The following is a 17,721-nucleotide window of genomic DNA, read 5'->3' on the forward strand; positions in this document are numbered from 1 at the left end:
TTTGGACCCTGATTGACATTGGCCAAGCTAAAGGTGATAGGACCATATTTGGGAAAAAAGATCATACCCCACATATGCCTCTCAATGCTGAGTTCTGTATCCTCTCGCCCTACACTGACAGCAGTGAGATGAAGCTGAAAGAAGCTGCTTATGATTGGTCATTGCCATGCAGAGCAAAAAGTACACATCCACGGAGAAAAATCTCTAGGACATCGTGTAAATTATTACCTGTACTCTACAGGCTATTATCTCCCCAATTCAGCTATTAACATTTAAGATTTGTACATGTCATTATCACTAACCTAGCTTAATGTGAGTAAGAGCAGTGTCGTTAGTTGTGGGTAGAAAAGAGCTGATATATTCCTTTCTCTTAGCAGTGACGTGGTTTTTGCTTGTAGTACTAGTAATCTCTGAGTAGTAAATGTCAAACATAAAAAGCACAGATTCCATAAAATATCATCAGTTATTTTTTTTTTGTATATGATGTTGTTACAGAAAGCTGGCTAACCTTGGATACTATGTGTAGCAGATGCAGGAACATCAGGCAAATGGACAGTGGATCCTCCATCAGTTGGATTTCTTTGAGCAGTCATATAATGCTGCCATGTCGTGTTCTCTGAACAAGATTGTATATATCAGTACATAAATGTAACACAGTTCCGGAAATTCTGATCTGTGCAATTATAACAAACCTTCAGTTTGAGATTTAGATGTTTCAGTATTCAGGACAGTACGATGGGGGATTAATGTGGGTGAAAGGTTCTCCGGGCTACTAGGACTGAGGGTGGAATTTATATGACTTTCTGCATAGAAAAAGCAAAGAAATAAATTATTTAGAGGAAAAAATGTGGTCCTATCAAAATATATGCAGTAATACCATGATGTCATTATTACTATTAAATATTATATTTCTATTGTTATGCAGTATTAACTTTTCAATTTCCTGGTCTTTGTGTCAGATAATCTTTAGCGCACATGCTTCTTGTGTAGCCTAGAGATGATAAAATGTTTTGAAATTTAAATTCACCAGGTTCTTGATTTTTCCAAAACATTTGACTTGCGCTAAATCAATTGCCCTGAAAACAAAAGTGTATAATACTGTCATGTCTCCTAGGACTGTTGTAACATGGCACAGGGTGATTGCCATGGACAAAATACTCGTCTTTCACACCCTGTCATGCTACATGAAAATCTGGGCGATACACCTTTGCAGACTGCATGATGTCACCAGGAATAGACGTTAAAGAATTAACATAGTAACATAGTAACATAGTAAGGCCGAAAAAAGACATTTGTCCATCCAGTTCAGCCTATATTCCATCATAATAATCCCCAGATCTATGTCCTTCTACAGAACCTAATAATTGTATGATACAACATTGTTCTGCTCCAGGAAGACATCCAGGCCTCTCTTGAACCCCTCGACTGAGTTTGCCATTACCACCTCCTCAGGCAAGCAATTCCAGATTCTTACCGCCCTAACAGTAAAGAATTAATTGAGAGAGACCAAAGTCCAACATTAACCCCTTTACCCCCAAGGGTGGTTTGCACGTTAATGACCAGGCCAATTTTTACAATTCTGACCACTGTCCCTTTATGAGGTTATAACTCCGAAACGCTTCAACGGATCCTGGTGATTCTGACATTGTTTTCTCGTGACATATTGTACTTCATGATAGTGGTAAAATTTCTTTGATAGTACCTGCGTTTATTTGTGAAAAAAACGGAAATTTGGGGAAAATTTTGAAAATTTCGCAATTTTCAAACTTTGAATTTTTATGCAATTAAATCACAGAGATATGTCACACAAAATACTTAATAAGTAACATTTCCCACATGTCTCCTTTACATCAGCATAATTTTGGAACCAATTTTTTTTTTTGTTAGGGAGTTATAAGGGTTAAAAGTTGACCAGCAATTTCTCATTTTTACAACACCATTTTTTTTTAGGGACCACGTCTCATTTGAAGTCATTTTGAGGGGTCTATATGATAGAAAATGCCCAAGTGTGACACCATTCTAAAAACTGCACCCCTCAAGGTGCTCAAAACCACATTCAAGAAGTTTATTAACCCTTCAGGTGTTTAATAGGAATTTTTGGAATGTTTAAATAAAAATGAACATTTAACTTTTTTACACAAAAAATTTACTTCAGCTCCAATTTGTTTTATTTTACCAAGGGTAACAGGAGAAATTGGACCCAAAAAGTTGTTGTCCAATTTGTCCTGAGTACGCTGATACCCCATATGTGGCAGTAAACCACTGTTTGGGCGCATGGGAGAGCTCGGAAGGGAAGGAGCGCTATTTGACTTTTCAATGCAAAATTGACAGGAATTGAGATGGGACGCCATGTTGCGTTTGGAGAGCCACTGATGTGCCTAAACATTGAAACCCCCCACAAGTGACACCATTTTGGAAAGTAGACCCCCTAAGGAACTTATCTGGATGTGTGGTGAGCACTTTGACCCACCAAGTGCTTCACAGAAGTTTATAATGCAGAGCCGTAAAAATAAAAAATCATATTTTTTCACAAAAATTATATTTTTGCCCCCAATTTTTTATTTTTCCAAGGGTAAGAGAAGAAATTGGACCTCAAAAGTTGTTGTCCAATTTGTCCTGAGTACGCTGATACCCCATATGTGGCAGTAAACCACTGTTTGGGCGCATGGGAGAGCTCGGAAGGGAAGGAGCGCAGTTTGACTTTTCAATGCAAAATTGACAGAAATTGAGATGGGACGCCATGTTGCGTTTGGAGAGCCACTGATGTGCCTAAACATTGAAACCCCCCACAAGTGACACCATTTTGGAAAGTAGACCCCCTAAGGAACTTATCTAGAGGTGTGGTGAGCACTTTGACCCACCAAGTGCTTCACAGAAGTTTATAATGCAGAACCGTAAAAATAAAAAATCATATTTTTTCACAAAAATTATATTTTTGCCCCCAATTTTTTATTTTTCCAAGGGTAAGAGAAGAAATTGGATCTCAAAAGTTGTTGTCCAATTTGTCCCGAGTACGCTGATACCCCATATGTGGCAGTAAACCACTGTTTGGGCGCATGGGAGAGCTCGGAAGGGAAGGAGCGCCGTTTGACTTTTCAATGCAAAATTGACAGGAATTGAGATGGGACGCCATGTTGCGTTTGGAGAGCCACTGATGTGCCTAAACATTGAAACCCCCCACAAGTGACACCATTTTGGAAAGTAGACCCCCTAAGGAACTTATCTGGATGTGTGGTGAGCACTTTGACCCACCAAGGGCTTCACAGAAGTTTATAATGCAGAGCCATAAAAATAAAACAAAATTTTTTTCCCACAAAAATTATTTTTTAGCCCCCAGTTTTGTATTTTCCCTAGGGTAACAGGAGAAATTGGACCCCAAAAGTTGTTGTCCAATTTGTCCTGAGTACGCTGATACCCCATATGTGGGGGGGAACCACCGTTTGGGCGCATGGGAGGGTTCGGAAGGGAAGGAGCGCCATTTGGAATGCAGACTTAGATGGAATGGTCTGCAGGCGTCACATTGCGTTTGCAGAGCCCCTAATGTACCTAAACAGTAGAAACCCCCCACAAGTGACACCATTTTGGAAAGTAGACCCCCTAAGGAACTCATCTTGATGTGTTGTAAGAGCTTTGAACCCCCAAGTATTTCACTACAGTTTATAACGCAGAGCCATGCAAATAAAAAATATTTTTTTTCCACAAAAATTATATTTTAGCCCCCAGTTTTGTATTTTTCCAAGGTTATCAGGAGAAATTGGACCCTAAATGTTGTTGTCCAATTTGTCCTGAGTACGCTGATACCCGATATGTGGGGGGGAACCACCGTTTGGGCGCATGGGAGGGCTCGGAAGGGAAGGAGCATCATTTGGAATGCAGACTTAGATGGATTGGTCTGCAGGCGTCACATTGCGTTTGCAGAGCCCCTAATGTACCTAAACAGTAGAAACCCCCCACAAGTGACCCCATATTGGAAACTAGACCCCTCAATGAACTTATCTAGATGTGTTGTGAGAACTTTGAACCCCCAAGTGTTTCACTACAGTTTATAACGCAGAGCCGTGAAAATAAAAAATCTTTTTGTTTTCCCACAAAAATTATTTTTTAGCCCCCAGTTTTGTATTTTCCCAAGGGTAACAGGAGAAATTGGTCCACAAAAGTTGTTGTCCAATTTGTCCTGAGTACGCTGATACCCCATATGTTGGGGTAAACCCCTGTTTGGGCACACAGGAGAGCTCGGAAGGGAAGGAGCACTGTTTTACTTTTTCAACGCAGAATTGGCTGGAATTGAGATCGGACGCCATGTCGTGTTTGGAGAGCCCCTGATGTGCCGAAACAGTGGAAACCCCCCAATTATAACTGAAACCCTAATCTAAACACACCCCTAACCCTAATTCCAACGGTAACCCTAACCACACCTCTAACCCTGACACACCCCTAACCCTAATCCCAACCCTATTCCCAACTGTAAATGTAATCTAAACCCTAACCCTAACTTTAGCCCCAACCCTAACTGTAGCCCCAACCCTAACCCTAACCCTAATCCTAGCCCTAACCCTAGCCCTAACCCTAACCCTAATCCTAGCCCTAGCCCTAACCCTAGCCCTAACCCTAGCCCTAACCCTAACCCTAGCCCTAACCCTAGCCCTAACCCTAACCCTAACCCTAGCCCTAACCCTAGCCCTAACCCTAGCCCTAACCCTAACCCTAGCCCTAACCCTAGCCCTAATCCTAGCCCTAGCCCTAACCCTAGCCCTAACCCTAGCCCTAACCCTAGCCCTAGCCCTAACCCTAGCCCTAACCCTAGCCCTAATGGGAAAATGGAAATAAATACATTTTTTTTTATTTTTCCCTAACTAAGGGGATGATGAAGGGGGGTTTGATTTACTTTTATAGCGAGTTTTTTAGCGGATTTTTATGATTGGCAGCCGTCACACACTGAAAGACCCTTTTTATTGCAAAAAATATTTTTTGCAATACCACATTTTGAGAGCTATAATTTTTCCATATTTTGGTCCACAGAGTCATGTGAGGTCTTGTTTTTTGCGGGACGAGTTGACGTTTTTATTGAAAACATTTTTGGGCACGTGACTTTTTTTATCGCTTTTTATTCCGATTTTTGTGAGGAAGAATGACCAAAAGCCAGCTATTCATGAATTTCTATTGGGGGAGGCGTTTATACCGTTCCGCGTTTGGTAAAATTGATAAATCAGTTTTATTCTTCGGGTCAGAACGATTACAGCGATACCTCATTTATATCATTTTTTTATGGTTTGGTGCTTTTATACGATAAAAACTATTTTACAGAAAAAATAATTATTTTTGCATCGCTTTATTCTCAGGACTATAACTTTTTTATTTTTTTGCTGATGATGCTGTATGGCGGCTCTTTTTTTGCGGGACAATATGACGCTTTCAGCGGTACCATGGTTATTTATATCTGTCCTTTTGATCGCGTGTTATTCCACTTTTTGTTCGGCGGTATGATAATAAAGCGTTGTTTTTTGCCTCGTTTTTTTTTTTTTTTCTTACGGTGTTTACTGAAGGGGTTAACTAGTGGGACAGTTTTATAGGTCGGGTCGTTACGGACGCGGCGATACTAAATATGTGTACTTTTATTGGTTTTTTTTTTTATTTAGATGAAGAAATGTATTTATGGGAATAATATTTTTTTTTTTTTTCATTATTTTGGAATATTTTTTTTTTATTTTTTTTACACATTTGGAAAAATTTTTTTTTACTTTTTTACTTTGTCCCAGGGGGGGACATCACAGATCAGTGATCTGACAGTTTGCACAGCACTCTGTCAGATCACTGATCTGACATGCAGCGCTGCAGGCTTCACAGTGCCTGCTCTAAGCAGGCTCTGTGAAGCCACCTCCCTCCCTGCAGGACCCGGATCCGCGGCCATCTTGGATCCGGGGCTCGAGCAGGGAGGGAGGTGAGGAGACCCTCGCAGCAACGCGATCACATCGCGTTGCTGCGGGGGGCTCAGGGAAGCCCGCAGGGAGCCCCCTCCCTGCGCGGTGCTTCCCTGCACCGCCGGCACATCGCGATCATCTTTGATCGCGGTGTGCCAGGGGTTAATGTGCCGGGGGCGGTCCGTGACCGCTCCTGGCACATAGTGCCGGATGTCAGCTGCGATAAGCAGCTGACACCCGGCCGCGATCGGCCGCTCTCCCCCCGTGAGCGCGGCCGATCGGCTATGACGTACTATCCCGTCCAGGGTCAGATAAGCCCAGGGCACCTCGACGGGATAGTACGTCTAAGGTCACAGAGGGGTTAAAGTTGTTTTTTACTGAATATGAACTTGCTAAAAACTATATACATGAGATATTAGTCATGTTTCTTCATAATGTTTTCTATTGCGTTAAGCAGGCAGTTACATTTAATAACACTTCATACATTTCTCTTGCTCTTCATACTTTTTCATCTCATGACAATCTAGCAAACGGGAGATTTTGTCTTCTCCTAAAAGGACCACACGTATCTAGGGGTAATGTTATGGCAGCTCCCAGCTACTCTCAGTTCCCAGCTATCTAACGAGGACTCCACTGCTTGGGGTGCATCTGAATGACTCCTTACTAGAACCTTGGAAGTCCACTGTTCTCCGTAAGACAGTTTAAGTCCCAATATGGTGACCATTGCTTTCTTTCAATGCACACAATTAAGTTCCCTTTCACTGTAGACTACGTTCACTAAAGTCCTGCTGATACAATTCTTTCTCCTTCAAACCCCTTTAAGCGGGCCTTTTACTTCCCCTGGGTTAAGTTACGTACCGTTTAGGTGCCGCCCAGGCTTGGGTTTCAATCAGTCATATGTCTCCATCAAATCTGATATCTGATGTCCTGCAATCTTCCCTCTTCACATACAACACTCTATATCTTGTCAGTCTGCCCACTGTCAGACCTTAGGCCCGTCTCTGCTGAACACTTGGCTCTTACTGACTCTTTATCAGGGAGTTGTCTCCTGTCTTCCCAAATAGCTCCTCCCATTCTGAGCTAATCCCATATGTTAAGTCTATCTATTGCCCAACTAAGTATAGGCAAATTACTAAACAGATATTATTATTATCATTATTATTTATTATTATTTATTATTATAGCGCCATTTATTCCATAGCGCATTACATGTGAGGAGGGGTATACATAATAAAAACAGGTACAATAATCATGAACAATACAAGTCACAACTGGTACAGGAGGAGAGAGGATCCTGCCCGCAAGGGCTCACAATCTACAAGGGATGGGTGAGGATACAGTAGGTAAGGATAGAGCTGGTCGTACAGCGGTTTGGTCGATCGGTGATTACTGCAGGTTGTAGGCTTGCTGGAAGAGGTAGGTCTTCAGGTTCTTTTTGAAGGTTTCGATGGTAGGTGAGAGTCTAATATGTTGTAGTAGAGAGTTCCAGAGTAGGGGTGATGCGCGAGAAAAATCTTGTAGGCGATTGTGGGAAGAGGAGTTAAGAGGGTAGTAGAGAAGGAGATCTTGTAAGGATCGGAGGTTGCATGCAGGAAAGTGCCGGGAGACGAGGTCACAGATGTATGGAAGAGACAGGTTGTGGATGGCTTTGTATGTCATGGTTAGGCTTTTGTACTGGAGTCTCTGGGTAATGGGGAGCCAGTGAAGGGATTGACAGAGGGGAGAGGCCGGGGAATAGCGGGGGGACAGGTGGATTAGTCCGGCAGCTAAGTTTAGAATAGATTGGAGGGGTGCGAGAGTGTTCAAGGGTAGGCCACAGAGCAGGAGGATACAGTAGTCGAGGCGGGAGATGATGAGGGCATGGACTAGGGTTTTTGCAGATTCTTGGTTTAGGAATGTACGGATCCGTGAAATATTTTGAGTTGAAGGCAGCAGGAAGTGGAAAGGGCTTGGATATGCGGTTTGAAGGACAGTTCAGTGTCAAGGATTACCCCGAGACAGCGAGCTTCTGGGACTGGGGAGAGTGGGCAGCCATTTACTGTAATGGATAGGTTCGTTGGGGGGGTCACGTGAGATGGGGGAAAGACAATGAATTCTGTTTTGTCTATGTTAAGTTTTAGAAATCTAGCGGAGAAGAAGGATAAAATAGCGGATAGACATTGAGTGATTCTGGTTAGTAGGGTGGTGAGGGTGATATCTGGTCCAGAGATGTAGATCTGTGCGTCATCAGCATACAGATGATACTAAAAACCGTGAGATTCTATGAGCTGTACCTGGCCAAAAGTGTAAATGGATAAGAGCAGGGACCCTAGAACTGAACCTTGTGGGACTCAGACATAAGGGGCGAGGTGAGGAGGTGGTGTGTGAATGGGAGACGCTGAATGTTTGGTCAATTAGGTATGACGAGATCCAGGATAGGGCCAAGTCTGTGGTGCCAAGGGATGACAGGGTCTGTAGTAATAGGGAATGGTCCACTGTGTCAAAAGCAGAGGACAGGTCCAGGAGGAGGAGGATAGAGTAATGTCGCTTGCTCTTGGCGGTTAATAGGTCATTGGTGACCTTAGTTAGGGCAGTTTCAGTGGAGTGGTGTGACTGGAAGCCTGATTGTAAGCGGTCGAAGAGGAAGCAGGAAGATAGATGGGAAGACAGTTCAAGATGGACTTGTTGTTCCAGTAGTTTTGAGGCATAGAGGAGAAGTTATATAGGGCGATAGCTAGATACAGAGGATTGGTCAAGAGAGGGCTTTTTGAGGATAGGTGTGATTGAAGCATGTTTAAAGCTTGAGGGGAAAACATCAGTTGTTAGTGATAGGTTGACGAGATGGGTTAGAGTTGGGATGAAGACTGTGGCGAGGTTTGGGATGAAGTGGGAAGGGATCGAGTCAAGTGCACAGGTGGTGAGATGCGATCTTGAGAGTAGAGTGGAGAGTCAATCTTCTGTAATAGTGGAGAAGTTGGTTTTGGAGGTGGAGGGCTGGGTAGTTGGGAGGAAGAGTTCTGGGGGTTGTCGACTAAAACTGTCTCTGATGTTCTTAATCTTCTGCTTGAAAAATGAGGCAAAGTCTTCAGCTGAGATGAGTGGGGAGGGAGGAGGTGCTGGGGGACGGAGGAGAGAGTTGAAGGTGTTGAATAACTGTTTAGGGTAGTGAGACAGGGAGGATATGAGAGATGAGAAGTAGGTTTGTTTAGCTGTGGTGAGTGTGGTCTTGAAAGTAGTGAGGGACTGTTTGAATGCAATAAAGTGCTCGCTGGAGTGGAATCTTTTCCATCTCCGCTCTGCAACCCTGGAAGCTCGCATCAGTTCTTTGGTCAGGCTGGTGTGCCAGGGCTGTCTGTTGATTTTGCAAGCTTTGGTATGTGTGAGAGCGGCAAGAGATTCCAAAGCTGCAGCTATTGTGGTGTTATATAGAGCGGCACCGTCATTCGCATTGTGTAGGGAACTTATGTCTGTGAGAGGGAGGAGGGATTCAGAGAGTGAATGTAGATTAAGGTGTTTAAGATTTCTGCGAGGGTGTGCAAGTTTGTGGGGTGGGGATTGTAGACAAGGAGTGCAGATGGAAGAGAATGTGAGTAGATTGTGGTCAGAAAGAGGAAGAGGTGAGTTAGAGAGGTTAGATAGGGAGCAGAGGCGGGTGAAGATGAGGTCCAATGTGTGACCATCTTTGTGAGTGGCTGCAGAAGACCATTGAGTGAGGCCGAAGGAGGAAGTGAGAGATAGAAGTTTAGTGGCAGCTGAGAGGGAAGTGTCAATGGGGATATTGAAGTCACCCATGATGATAGTGGGGATGTCCGCAGAAAGGAAATGAAGTAGCCAGGTGGTGAAGTGGTCAAAGAAGGTGGTGGCTGGCCCTGGGTTGCGGTAAATGACAGCCAGTTGGAGGTTGGTGGGGGCATAGATGCGCACAGAGTGCACCTCAAAGGAAGGGAGGGTAACAGAGGGTGGCAGTGGAATTGGGGTGAAGGAGCAGTTATCTGACAGGAGAAAACCAACTCCTCCGCCATGCTTCCTGCTGGGGCAGGGTGTGTGAGAAAGGTGGAAGCCACCATAGGCAAGTGCAGCAGGAGAGGTTGTGTCAGAAGGGGTGAGCCAGGTTTCGGTGATGGTTAGGAAGGAAAGTTTGGTAGTAGCAAAAATATTGTGGATGTAGGAATGCTTGTTGCAGACAGAGCGAGCGTTCCACAGAGCTCCTGTTAGTGGGACTGGGGAAGTGGGGGCTGGGCAAATGGGTATATGGTTAGAGAGGTTACGGAAATTTGTGATAGAGCGTTTATGGGAGGTAGAACTGACTGTGGGGATGTGGTGAGGAGGACCAGGATTTGGAGAGATATCACCAGCAGTGAGAAGGAGCAGAGAAAGTGTTAGCAGGTGGGAGCAGGAGAGGGCATGAGGTGGCTGTCTGTGCTTGGAGACAGAGGATTGTATAATAAGGAAAAGTTCTGAGGACGAGGTGAGATGGATGGGGAGGATTGAAGAGGAGATGAACAGTTCTTTACTAGGAGTAGGGATTAGGGAAGTTTGCAGAAAGTGAAGAATTATAGGGGTGAAAGTGAAAACAAACAGAAATATTGTTTACAGTGACTGTGTTCAGTTACCTACAGTTCCCTTCTGGTTCAATTAAAGTTTTAATTCTAAATTAATCTTCACACTTCTAGGACACACTTATAGGAATCACACAGCAGACTGAAGTCATTGCAGACTTGTACTATGCAATATATGTACAACTAAGTGCATGCAGGTGTGAAGCAGAGAGGAGTAGTCTCTGCTCATCTTGGTCAGAGAATTAAGAGTGGACCTGTTAGGTGTCGAGTTCCCGCCTCTGCACAGGGGGAATCTCGAACCATCTCTGCTGCTGTCTCCCATTCTTCTCCAGCCGCAGTGGAGTCTGCTCAACGGAGACGTCGGTCCCAGCGTCTTGCACAGTCTCACTCTGTGCATAGGGTTGCTGCTGCTTTTCCAGCTTCTGCCATTGAAGCCAGTGCTGGGCAGCGGCGAGCACATGCTTCTGAGACTAAGTCCTACTTTGCACACACTGAGCATGCCCAGGGCAAGATCTCACAGTGGAGATCTAGGGTCACATGCTCAGGTACTGCAGCGACTTCCATTGGTCCTTCTCACGGAAGGTCCTGTAGGTACTAGGACTAAGTTCTGGTTTGCACACTGAGCATGCCCTGGGCAAGATCTCTCAGTGGAGATCTAGGGTCACATGCTCAGGTACTGCAGCAATTCCATTGGTCCTTCTTTGAAAGGTCCTATACATGCTGCAGCTATTTAAGGCTCGTATGGCCGCACGGCCATGCGCTAGTGTACATTTGTAAACGTGTGTGTGTTGTGAGTGAAAGTCGCTCTTTAAACCCTCCCTATTGGATGACTGTTCGTGGAAGGTGTATGATTGCTATCTAGCGCCTGACTTATCCAACAGTACATTACACACTAATACAGCGTATAGTTGCTGTGTCCGCCAGTGTGGCGCCGTGCGCTTTCACAGCGCTTTCCTGACCCAAGCCTGGGTGGTTAGTGGCGTCCGCCAGTGCGGCACCGCATGCACTCTCGTGCATTCCTTTGTTATTATTTTGGTTACGCTGACACCCCAGTTGCGGTGTCGACCGCACGTAGTCTTCACAGACTCAGATCTCAAGTCTTAGGACTGAGCTCGGAGACTCCTTGCTTGTGCTCTTGTGTGCGGTACCGCGGCCCTGTGACTTAACAGGGTTTGCTTCCTTCACACAGGGTGAAGTTAACCCATGTGTATTCACATTGTACCGCCATATAGTCCATCATTACTTGGCAGCAGGTTCCATCTCTGCACGGTGAACCCCGGGCTGCGAACGCACCTTATCCTACCTATCTTATTATTTGGTGCGTTCCGCTAGCCCTAACATTACACTAGCGCCAGGGTCTGGCTAGTAATGACGGACAAACAGCAATCCTTGCGGTACATCCAGCAGCTGGAGGGTAGATTGGCAGCTCTCGAGTGCACAACCTCAGCTGTGGATGTAACTGCAGTTGCTGTTCAAGCTGCTAGCGTGGCTGCAGCAACCTTGTCCACTGCCACCCCTGTATCGACTCTATCACGCCTCCCACTGCCAGAAAATTTTTCTGGTGATAGTAAGTCTTGTAGGGGTTTCGTGAGTCAGTGCTCTATACATCTCGAGCTTCTGGCCTCTCCTTTCCCTACAGAGTGGGCAAAGGTGGGGTTTATTGAGTCTCTTCTGTCAGACAGGGCATTAGAGTGGGCTACGCCGCTGTGGGAGCGTGGCGATCATGTGGTGCAGAGTGCTTCGTTTTTCCTGAGCACTCTGAAACAGGTCTTTTTAGGACCTCGTGTCACCCATGATATGGCGCTCCATCTGTTGGCATTGACTCAGGGCTCATCCTTGGTCAGTCATTTTGCCGTCCACTTCCGCACCCTAGCATCTGAGCTGGAGTGGTCGGATAAAGCCCTAATTCCAATATTTTGGAGGGGGCTGGCTGACCACGTGAAGGACGCCCTGGCCACTAAGGAGATTCCTGCCACACTGGAGGAGTTAATAGCTGTGTCCACTCGTATTGACCTCTGTTTTCACGAGCGGAGGTTAGAGCGATCCCAGTGTAGGCAGAGGTTTCGGCTGGCTCCCACCTTCACCAAACCTTTGGAATCTCCAGTCCAGGCCCCTGAGTCACATGAGGCCATGGAAGTGTCACGAGCGGGATCTAAGTCCCGGACCGCTCGTGCACTCCAGGTTTGTCATGTTTGCCAGCAGTCAGGACATCTTGCCACCAGATGTTCCCAGCGGTCGAGGAAACGTCAGCGTCTAGTGGTAGTAGGTGAAGGTACACTAGACACAGCGACGTTCACCTCCAAATTGTCCTTTAAGGGGACAATAACAATAGGCTCATTCACTCACTCGGTAGAGCTCTGCGTGGATTCTGGGGCGGAGGGCAACTTTATGTCTTCTGCCTTCGCCCAACGTCACGCAATACCCCTGGTTATGCTAGCTCAACCAGTAATGGTACGAGTGGTGAATGGGTCGACACTGCCCTCACAGATAACACACCAGACTATCCATTTTACTCTGTCCATGTCGCCATCCCATCAGGAGATTATATCTCTGCTCGTCATTCCTGAGGGAATTGATGAGGCCCTGTTGGGAATACCTTGGCTCTGGTACCACTCTCATCATATCGAGTGGTCCTCAGGCAGAATTCTGGGATGGCGTGAATCTTGTGGGGGTAGGTGTCAGAGGGAGTGCGTTCAGGTTGCTACTACAGAGGTACCCGCAGATTTATCCTCTCTCCCCAAGCAATATTGGTCTTATGCAGACGTGTTCTCCAAAAAGGCAGCGGAGACCCTTCCGCCCCATCGCCCCTATGACTGTCCTATTGATCTCTTGCCTGGTGCTGAGCCTCCCCGGGGTCGAGTTTATCCGTTATCTCTCCCGGAGATGGAGGCAATGTCACAGGACATCCAGGAAAATCTGGCAAGAGGCTGCATTTGGAAGTCAGTGTCACCTGCTGGGGCAGGGTTCTTCTTCGTGCAGAAGAAGAATGGGGAATTGCGACCATGCATAGACTACAGGGGTCTTAACGCCATCACCGTTAAGAATAAGTATCCTTTGCCCTTGATATCTGAGATTTATGATAGGCTTCGGGGAGCAAGGGTATTTACTAAATTAGATCTGCGGGGTGCTTACAACCTGATTCACATCTGTGAGGGGGACGAATGGAAGACAGCTTTTAACACCAGGGATGGGCACTATGAATATCTGGTGATGCCCTTCGGGCTCTGTAATGCCCCAGCCGTTTTCCAGGTCTTTGTGAACGACATCTTCCGGGATATGCTCTCCACCTCGGTCGTAGTCTATCTGGATGATATTCTCATCTTACTCTCCAGATAATGACTCCCACTGGAGAGATGTTTGCAAAGTATTCGACCTTCTATGGGCAAACTCCCTCTACGCCAAGTTGGAGAAGTGTATGTTCAAGCAGGAGTCCTTACCATTCCTAGGCTATATCATCTCCGCCCAGGGATTGGCTATGGATCCTGCCAAACTACAGGCTGTGATGGACTGGCAGGAACTCCATTCTCTTAAAGCGGTGCAGCGCTTTATGGGGTTCATTAATTATTATCGCCAGTTCATTTCGCACTTCTCAACTTTGGTAGCTCCCTTGGTTCCCCTCACCAAGAAGGGGGCAAATCCCAAATTGTGGTCTGAGGAGGTCTCCAAGGCCTTTAACTCCATAAATTTCAAAAAACCTGATCTGCACATCCAAAAATAGACTGAGTGTGAACAGGTGCTGAACCCAGAGTCGCCAACTCGTATATAGTCAAACAAATAGGGCAGCACACTGCAGCGCCAAAACATGCAAACTTGAAAACACGAAATTTAAACTGCATTACTGCACTAGAAATATGAAAAATGAGAGCTTTTAGCGCATAAAAATGGCCAATTTTATGTGTACCTCGTAGCCACTTTACGGCATCTCTCTTATACGAGGTCCTACTCTAAACCTACCTCGCTGAGAATAAACATCTCCATCTGAATGGGTACATGTGAAACCTCTACTTGGACTCAAATTCTCTCTCACTGTGGATGGGTATTGGACCTACTATAATTAAAACACCTGAAGCTATGAGGCAGGGAGTGCACGATCAGAAGGCTAGAGAATACATTTCAAAAAACCTGATCTGCACATCCAAAAATAGACTGAGTGTGAACAGGTGCTGAACCCAGAGTCGCCAACTCGTATATAGTCAAACAAATAGGGCAGCACACTGCAGCGCCAAAACATGCAAACTTGAAAACACGAAATTAAAACTGCATTACTGCACTAGAAATATGAAAAATGAGAGCTTTTAGCGCATAAAAATGGCCAATTTTATGTGTACCTCGTAGCCACTTTACGGCATCTCTCTTATACGAGGTCCTACTCTAAACCTACCTCGCTGAGAATAAACATCTCCATCTGAATGGGTACATGTGAAACCTCTACTTGGACTCAAATTCTCTCTCACTGTGGATGGGTATTGGACCTACTATAATTAAAACACCTGAAGCTATGAGGCAGGGAGTGCACGATCAGAAGGCTAGAGAATACATTTCAAAAAACCTGATCTGCACATCCAAAAATAGACTGAGTGTGAACAGGTGCTGAACCCAGAGTCGCCAACTCGTATATAGTCAAACAAATAGGGCAGCACACTGCAGCGCCAAAACATGCAAACTTGAAAACACGAAATTAAAACTGCATTACTGCACTAGAAATATGAAAAATGAGAGCTTTTAGCGCATAAAAATGGCCAATTTTATGTGTACCTCGTAGCCACTTTACGGCATCTCTCTTATACGAGGTCCTACTCTAAACCTACCTCGCTGAGAATAAACGTCTCCATCTGAATGGGTACATGTGAAACCTCTCCTTGGACTCAAATTCTCTCTCACTGTGGAGGGGTATTGGACCTACTATAATTAAAACACCTGAAGCTATGAGGCAGGGAGTGCACGATCAGAAGGCTAGAGAATACATTTAAAAAAACCTGATCTGCACATCCAAAAATAGACTGAGTGTGAACAGGTGCTGAACCCAGAGTCGCCAACTCGTATATAGTCAAACAAATAGGGCAGCACACTGCAGCGCCAAAACATGCAAACTTGAAAACACGAAAGCTCTCATTTTTCATATTTCTAGTGCAGTAATGCAGTTTAAATTTCGTGTTTTCAAGTTTGCATGTTTTGGCGCTGCAGTGTGCTGCCCTATTTGTTTAACTCCATAAAGTCACACTTCACTAGCACTCCCATCCTACATCGCCCCGATGTAGATAAGCCATTTATCATGGAGGTGGATGCCTCATCTGTTGGTGCTGGAGCAGTCCTCTTCGAAAAGGATGCTCAAGGTCGGAAGCATCCTTGCTTCTTCTTTTCTAAGACCTTCTCACCAGCAGAGAGGAATTATTCCATCGGGGACAGGGAGTTGCTAGCCATGAAGTTGGCTTTCTCGGAGTGGAGACATCTCTTGGAGGGAGCTCGTTTTCCCTTCCAAGTCTTCACAGATCACAAGAATTTGGTGTACCTGCAGACAGCCCAGCGGTTAAATTCTCACCAGGCCAGATGGTCCTTGTTCTTCTCCCGGTTTCATTTCACCCTCCATTTTCTTTCTGGGGAGAAGAACATTCGGGCCAATGCTCTCTCTCGCTCCGTTGTGTCATCTGTGGAGGAGGAGGAGCCTCGGCTTATTGTCCGTTCAGAGAGCCTGAGAACGGAGGCACCGGTTTCGCTAGAGTCTGTGCCCCCAGGCAAGACTTTTGTTCCATCTAATTTGCGACCGGAAGTTCTCTCTTGGGCTCACTCGTCCATGGTGGGTGGACACTTTGGGACCAAGAGGACATCTGAGCTCTTGGCGAGGACGTACTGGTGGCCACATATGGCTCGTGACGTCGCAGACTATGTTCGGGCATGTGTTTCCTGTGCCAAGAACAAGTCTCCTTGGCAACGGCCAGCTGGGTTGCTTTACCCCATGCCGGTGGCGGACAGGCTCTGGGAGATGGTCGGGATGGATTTTGTGGTGGGCTTAGCCAAGTCTCGTAACTGCACCATTATCTGGGTGATCACCGACCATTTTTCCAAAATGGTGCACTTGGCGCCTCTTCCACGGCTACCTTCTGCATGGGCTCTGGCTGTGTTGTTCATCAAGCATATCTTTCGCCTACACGGTATGCAAGACAAAATTGTCAGCGACCGGGGTCCCCAGTTTGCGTCTCGATTCTGGAGAGAGCTTTGTCATCTACTCAGTATTGATTTGAATCTCTCTTCGGCATATCATCCCGAAATGAATGGGTTGGTAGAGAGGGCCAACCAGACCCTGGTCACATATTTACAACATTTTGTTTCTGCCGGCAGGATGACTGGGCATCCTTACTACCATGGGCAGAGTTTGCGCTTAACAATGCCGTAGCCGACTCCACCGGTCAGACTCCATTCCTCCTAAATTACGGCCAGCATGCGCGTGTCCCTGTGCCCATGCCCGTGTCTTCCGCCGACTCCAGGGTGGCAGACTGGGCTGTGGAGGCACGGGACATTTGGGACCGCACTCAGGATGCCATTCGGGCCTCCAAGGAGAGAATGAGGTACTCTGCCGATGCTCATCGGCGCCCCGCTCTGACCTTTGCTCCTGGCGAATTAGTGTGGCTCTCCGCCCGTAACATCAGGCTGCGTGTTGAGTCCACTAAGTTTGCACCTCGCTACTTGGGTCCCTTCAAGGTCCTCGAAAAGGTTAACCCTGTGGTCTACCGTCTGGCCCTTCCTCCACGCCTTGGTATCACCGACACCTTTCATGTGTCCCTCTTGAAACCCGTATACATGTCCCGGTTTTCCGAGTCATCTGCCGGGACATCGGGTTCGTCTGCGGACGATTACGAGGTGAACGCTATTTTGGGGTGCAAGGTGGTACGTGGCAAAAAACTCTATTTGGTGGATTGGAAGGGTTATGGCCCAGAGGACAGGTCCTGGGAGCCTGCTGAACACATTCGAGCTCCACAGCTCATTGCTGCCTTCGAGCGTAGCGAGGTCCAAGGGGGGGGTAATGTTAGGTGTCGAGTTCCCGCCTCTGCACAGGGGGAATCTCGAACCATCTCTGCTGCGGTCTCCCATTTTTCCCCAGCCACAGTGGAGTCTGCTCAGCAGAGACGTCAGTCCCAGCGTCTTGCTCAGTCTCACTCTGTGTATAGGGTTTCTGCTGCTTTTCCAGCTTCTGCCATTGAAGCCAGTGCTGGGCAGCAGCGAGCAGATGCTTCTGAGACTAAGTCCTACTTTGCACACACTGAGCATGC

General features: G+C 46.3%; 1 protein-coding gene across 1 annotated transcript in view; it reads right to left on the reverse strand.

Annotated features, from left to right (window-relative positions):
* Positions 1 to 17,721, reverse strand: part of LOC138669629 (uncharacterized) — a 280,728-nt gene that overhangs the window by 201,308 nt on the left and 61,699 nt on the right. The window contains exons 6-8 of the mRNA XM_069756275.1: positions 693 to 803; positions 509 to 616; positions 303 to 410 (exon numbers count right to left, since the gene is read on the reverse strand). Coding sequence (XP_069612376.1) covers positions 303 to 410; positions 509 to 616; positions 693 to 803 — 327 coding nt within the window. The remainder of the gene's footprint in view (positions 1 to 302; positions 411 to 508; positions 617 to 692; positions 804 to 17,721) is intronic.

This window comes from Ranitomeya imitator, chromosome 3 (assembly GCF_032444005.1).
Source record: "Ranitomeya imitator isolate aRanImi1 chromosome 3, aRanImi1.pri, whole genome shotgun sequence".
NCBI lineage: Eukaryota > Metazoa > Chordata > Amphibia > Anura > Dendrobatidae > Ranitomeya > Ranitomeya imitator.